The sequence below is a fragment of the Hydra viridissima genome, unplaced genomic scaffold, assembly GCF_058129835.1.
Source record: "Hydra viridissima isolate aposymbiotic clone 2 unplaced genomic scaffold, HvirCarnegie_v1 scaffold_6, whole genome shotgun sequence".
NCBI lineage: Eukaryota > Metazoa > Cnidaria > Hydrozoa > Anthoathecata > Hydridae > Hydra > Hydra viridissima.
In genome coordinates this window covers 5,534,942-5,540,813 of record NW_028324305.1, presented here as the reverse complement: position 1 = coordinate 5,540,813, position 5,872 = coordinate 5,534,942, and the positions used below count along the sequence as shown (strand labels likewise).

General features: G+C 27.9%; 1 protein-coding gene across 2 annotated transcripts in view; it reads left to right on the top strand.

The window, feature by feature from the left end:
• Positions 1–3,753, top strand: part of LOC145189638 (insulin-like growth factor 2 mRNA-binding protein 2) — a 4,611-nt gene extending 858 nt beyond the window's left edge. For both annotated transcript variants that reach the window (XM_080066277.2, XM_080066278.2), the window contains exons 3-10: positions 1–90; positions 575–661; positions 836–1,120; positions 1,214–1,388; positions 2,042–2,131; positions 2,208–2,498; positions 2,725–2,961; positions 3,338–3,753. The exon at positions 1–90 is cut by the window's left edge and continues 142 nt beyond it. In XM_080066277.2, the coding sequence (XP_079922403.2) occupies positions 1–90; positions 575–661; positions 836–1,120; positions 1,214–1,388; positions 2,042–2,131; positions 2,208–2,498; positions 2,725–2,961; positions 3,338–3,409 (1,327 nt within the window). In that variant the 3' untranslated portion in view covers positions 3,410–3,753. The remainder of the gene's footprint in view (positions 91–574; positions 662–835; positions 1,121–1,213; positions 1,389–2,041; positions 2,132–2,207; positions 2,499–2,724; positions 2,962–3,337) is intronic.
• The last annotated feature ends 2,119 nt before the right edge of the window (positions 3,754–5,872 follow it).

Sequence of the window (5,872 nt, the reverse complement as noted above, 5' to 3'; positions counted from 1 at the left end):
TCAAGATGGCTATCCTCAACGTAGAAGACAAAGTTATAACCAACATCCTGATTACAATAGACATCAAGATCCACATCAATATCCTTGCAGGTTAGTCCACTTTTTTAATAATGTAAATTACTGTTTAAGCTAATTTTTCAATTATAGCTTAAAACTATTCAGGAAACAATAGAGAACTATCATTAATTCAAAAGTTTTTTTTCTTTGAAATGTTTTTTGTAATACTGTGTTAGATCTTATAATTTCTACATGTGTAAGGATCTTGGAATCCATGTAGCTGTTATTTTTTGATAAAATGTTCAGGAAATTGAAAAAATAAAATATTAATGCTAAATAATCATCACAAAAGATTAAATTTAGGAGTACAAAAATCTGCTTCTATTTGAGGTTTGCTAATACTAATGAAACCAATATATATTAACATTAATACTATTGAAAAAGAAAATTCTTATAAAAAATTTTCTTTAAAAATCAATTGCAGTATAACTAATCTCAATTATAGTTAAATTTATGTCCAGGGGGTTAAAATTTGTAACGTTTTTTTGGGAATGTTTTTTTTTTTTACTTTTTTTAGAATCCTAGTACCTAGCGATATGGTAAAAGTTTTGTTAGGAAAAGGGGGTTGTACTATTACAGCAATTCAAACAAAAACCAACACAAAGTATTTCATATTTCATCTTTAATAACTTTTTAAACTTTATTTTCTCTTTATTTTGTTGTTTTTTCTTAATTAATTTAGAATTTTATTATATTTATATATAATTTATTTATATATAATTTTATTATCATGTTAAATATTAAAATTTACATTCATTTGCATTTTTTTCCTCTTCAGAATTGACATTCATAGAGATAAAGGTCCAGGTTACAGAGGACCCTCTGAAGAAACTATAGTTACAATAAAAGGGGACCCTGAATCATTTTCTAAAGCAATTCGTGAGATCCTCACAGCTTTTAGTGCTGAGTATGAAAAAAGAGATTCAGATACTCAAAAAGTATTACAATTAAAGTTGCTTGCTCATGACTTATTGTGTGGTCGAATTATTGGAAAAGGTGGTAATAATTTAAAACAAACAAAACAAGAGTCTAATGTTTCAAAGCTTATCATTTCCAATTCTATGTAAGATGAAAATTTCTATTTTTATGAAGCAGTTTTAAATTTTGACAAAAATTTTTTCAAATTTTTATAAACCTTGCAACTTTTTATGCTAAGATATGAAGAAAGTTCTCAAATGATTCCCACTGGTTTTGTTTGTACTGGGGAGAGAGTTATAACAATTGAAGGAAGCATAGATGCAGTTTGTATTGCTGAGTCTTTGATTAGTAAAAAGTTGCGTGAATATATGGAAAAAGATGCAAGAAATAATAATCGTAGCACAAATAATATGGTATGTAAAATTATTTGAATTTTTAATGGAATAATTTGAATTTTCTTGCTCAAACTAACAGACTAATAACACAGTAATCTGAAAAGTTTCTTGTTTATACAGTTCACTAAAATCTTTTTAAAAAATTCTTTAAGTTACATGATAAAACAACAAAAAGAGCTATCATTCAGAAAGCTGATTTCACAATCAGATGCAGATTTACGTGCTCCTTTGAGCTTACCTATATTGGATCATTGTCATGTAAAATAATTTAAAGCAAACTTATTGGCTTTTCTGCATCTTAGTTTTCTTTAGAGACCAATTAGTTCAAAAGTGAAATAGTGTTGTTTTATTACTTAAATTGAATAATGAAGATTTTTATGTAAATAAATAGATAAACATTAATAAAAATTTTTTTGTTGTTGGTTGAAGATAATTTTGTTGTAGAATTAAAATTTCATTCAGTAAATTCTTTAGAAGTTTATGTGATAGTTTACTTTAGGATTTTTTTTTTTGATAAAGTTTCTTGTCTTTTTTTCTTTTTTTCTTGAATTGAAAAAAACTCTCTCAAAAATACCAATTTTTTTTTGCATCACATTTTATTAATCTAAATTTCTAAATGAAAATATTTTTGTTTATAACTTATGAAAAAAAGTTCTAAAATATATTTTCAGGGAATATATGGTGGTGGGACATTTAGTGGGCAGATAAATTATGGTTACAACCCTCAAATGTATCCTAGAATGTATGGAGGTTATCCAATGGTATGTATATATTAAAAATTATTTAATGTACCATAAAGTTTAACATTGTCTAAATACTCTTTTATATTTCTGTCAGGACAATATGGGATACCCTGGTTATCCTTCATCTTTGAACAATTATCCTGGTATATTAGGTCATGGGTATCCTCCTTATGCTGCAGCTCAAGTTCCTCATTATGCAAATTTTGAACCAGAGACCACGTGTGTCTTGATCCCAACAAAAGAGGTTGGAGCTGTTATTGGCCGAAATGGTGGTTACATCAGCAGAATGAAACAATATAGTGGTGCACAGATACGTGTCATAAAAGGAGAAGAAGGTGGGGATAGTAAAGTTGAAATTGTAGGACCTCCAGATTGCCAATGGAGAGTAAGTTGACTTCATATATAATAAAAATTATGTAAAGTTTAATCAACCTTTATAGTTTTAATTATATAAGTATTAGGACTTATTTTGATAAAGTTCTTAATGACAGTTTTATTCATGGTTAACTTAAAATGCTTTTATATTTTATATTATATTTTGATAAATAAACAATAAGTAATTTTATGTTTTTTTATTTTTTTCATTCAACATTCTTATTTTTCAATTACAGGCTTCTTTATGTGTGTTCAGTAAAATTAAAGAAACCATGAAAGTGGCTTATAGTGAAGCACAGCTTAAGACAGAGTTTATTGTCCCTGGTACTTGCGTAGGAAGAATAATAGGAAAAAAGGGTCAAGTTGTTCAAGACATTCAGGATAAAGCTCAAGCAGATATTGAAGTACCCAAAGATAAGCAGGGAGCAAATGATGTTCCTGTATATATTACTGGTACCTTTAATGGAACACAGGTATTTTATTTTGAATTTTGCTTTTTATGTTTTTGCTTAAAGATAACAGCAATAAGTTCTTAAAAAACATATCAAAATTATTATGGAAATTCTCCATTAAAATCCATTTAAAGTTCTCTAAAGAATTCTTTTATAATGATTTTAATCATTTTTTTTTTTGGGAGGGGAGGAGGTAGAGTGGGATACTTAAGAGTTTTTTTTGTAACTAAAAGGAAAGTGTTAAACCCAAAATTTTCATGATTCTTTTTGAAAAGTTTTTGTTTGATAAAGATCTATAAAAAGTTAACGTGTAAACCTTTGGAAAACTGAGGTTTTTTTTTTATGGATTAATAAAATAAGTTTGATAGCGGTTTGTTAAATTGACAATGTTTATTAGATTGCTTTGTCTCGGATTCGCGATATCGTATACCGTGCTCGCCCAAAAAATGATCCACCATCGCAATCTTAGCTGTATCTCATTTTTAGATTAGTTTCTAATTATAAAGTATTTGACGTGAAAATTGCTTATATAAAGCCTTATATGGTATGTTTTTTATTTTATTTATAATTAAAATTATTCTCACGCGTTTTATTTAAATCTAAATTCTCAAAAATGTTACTGCTCTCTTTTTAAATCTTTATCTTCGAATTACAACATTTCACTGGTCATCAGCAGTTACAAAGATGCACAAGCTAACACCATCACTTCAACTATTTTTTTCATATGTAGTTCCTGTATATTTTCTTTATGTATATTATATGAAATATATTAGAAGTGTTTTTTGAAAAGAAGAATTAAGAAATTGAGTTAAATTTTGCTTATTTATACCTCAACTTGTTTACAATGACGTTGGTGCAGTTTAATTGAACGGTTACCTAAAGAAATGACATTTTTTGCGCTTTTGTTCACAATAAGTCTTTAATTATCGTGATGTTAAAAAAAGTAACACTTTTTTTACTGAACCAAACGTGAGGTTTTTATGCATGGGCAATTTCATATTTAATTCAAGTTTTAAAAGCTACTCTTCCGTACAGCGCATGCGTTTACCTCAGGTATATCAAACATAACTAAAGGTATAAAAAAAAATTTAGTAAAACTTTATACGTATAGTTTTTGTCTGCAGCTATTTTTGTAAAACTGTATATGTGGAACTATACAACACTGATCTTGATAAGATTCCCTTACATAAAAAGCCTCGTATCATTTCATGTTGGCAGAACTTCTGTTCAAGTCTTAAAAGCAATACTTCTATATAATTTTCATATTTTCAGAAGAATTAAAACGGACGACAGCATAAAAAAGATAATTATTTTTGCGCTTTGCTTCTCAACAATTAACGGGGTCGTGAATTATTTAACTATAAACTTGCATTAATTTTCTGAACAGCAATATAAAGAAAGAAAAATGAACTAAGAATCCCCTTAATTGTACGATAGTTTTTAAATAAAATGGCAGACGGCGATCAGTAAAAGATTTTTTCTTTTATGTTATGAAACGGATGTTGTAATCTAGTTTCGTCATCTTGCATTTACGGAGAACTATGCAAGTCCGGTTGTTGTAATCCAGCTTCGTCATCTTGCATTTTCGGAGAGCTATACAAGGAGTAGTGGTGCTATATTACGACCTGATCATATTTCGTGAATTTTACTACATAATATTTGTGAAATCTGCCAGTAAATAATCAAAATTGTCTTTTGTCTTGTTCCAATATAACGAACAAAGCTGGAGGGAGGAAATTTAAAAAATTAAAAAATGCAATGAAAGTAAATGTGAGAAATTTGCTAAAATAACTTAAAGACTTACAAACGATCTAAAAATATTCGTCCTTTGATGCGTATCCTAATATTGAATAAGAATCTTTTCTGTTTTTTATTAAAATCTTTTCAGTTTTTGTAGACACTGAAAATTTTAAATCTGAAACTGGTTTTATTTTGAGCTACTCCAAATTCATAAAGTATACTGAAACAGATCTCACATTTGTCAGTTAATGTTGTTATTCTCAAAAAGATAAGCAGAGCGATAACTTCGAGAACTGCGAGAGAGAAATTTCACTTGTTCTAGCTATTCTTCTGATTGATTTTGCTATAAAGCTACTTCACAGGATAAAATCTAAAGTGTCCATTATAGCTACAGTCCGATTACTGTCTTCACAGGTGTTGTCTGAATGAAGATGGATGCAATCAGATTTGCGTTTATGCTAATTCTCTAGTAGTTCTAGCTCTTGTTAACCTTGCTCGTTGTTTTTATATTTATATAAAAACCCATTACTTAATCCTTGACTTCTTTATTACGGTCATAACAATAAGGAACAAAACTACAAGGACATTTCACAACAGCGTTGCATTAAGATAAATAATAAATAATTTTTCAGAGTTGAGAAAAACTTGCTTATCTTAATAAAATTGATTTAAAAAGGTATTAACCTACTTTGTAATTTACCTATTTCTGAATGCCAACAGATTGAGTATTACTTAAAAAAAACAACAAAATATCATTCCATTTCAAAAATGTAATCATTTGAATTAGAGATTCTTAATTTAAAGATTTCAAATTTTTCTTTCAATGATGATCACAAATTAGTAAAGAGGAAATACCTTTATAAATTTGAAAATTATTAAGAATTAAATTTGTAGCAGCATTTTCTAACCATAATTAAACGTACTTTCTTTTATTTGAATTTGATTTTTTTCTTAAGCTTAGTTTTGACAACTATACGAAAATCGTCAATTTAGAGAAAAAATGAAAACCAAAAATATTTGACAATTTAGCATGATTTAAAAAAAAAAAAAAAGAAAAGAAAAAAAAAGCAGGTTATTCTTTGTGATTTGGGGGCCTTATGTTCTGGTTTAGCTCAGGGGCCCTCAAATGTCCTAGTCCTGCGTGAAAAAGAGATTCAACGAAATGAGCTTTTAGTTGCTGAGAAAACATTAC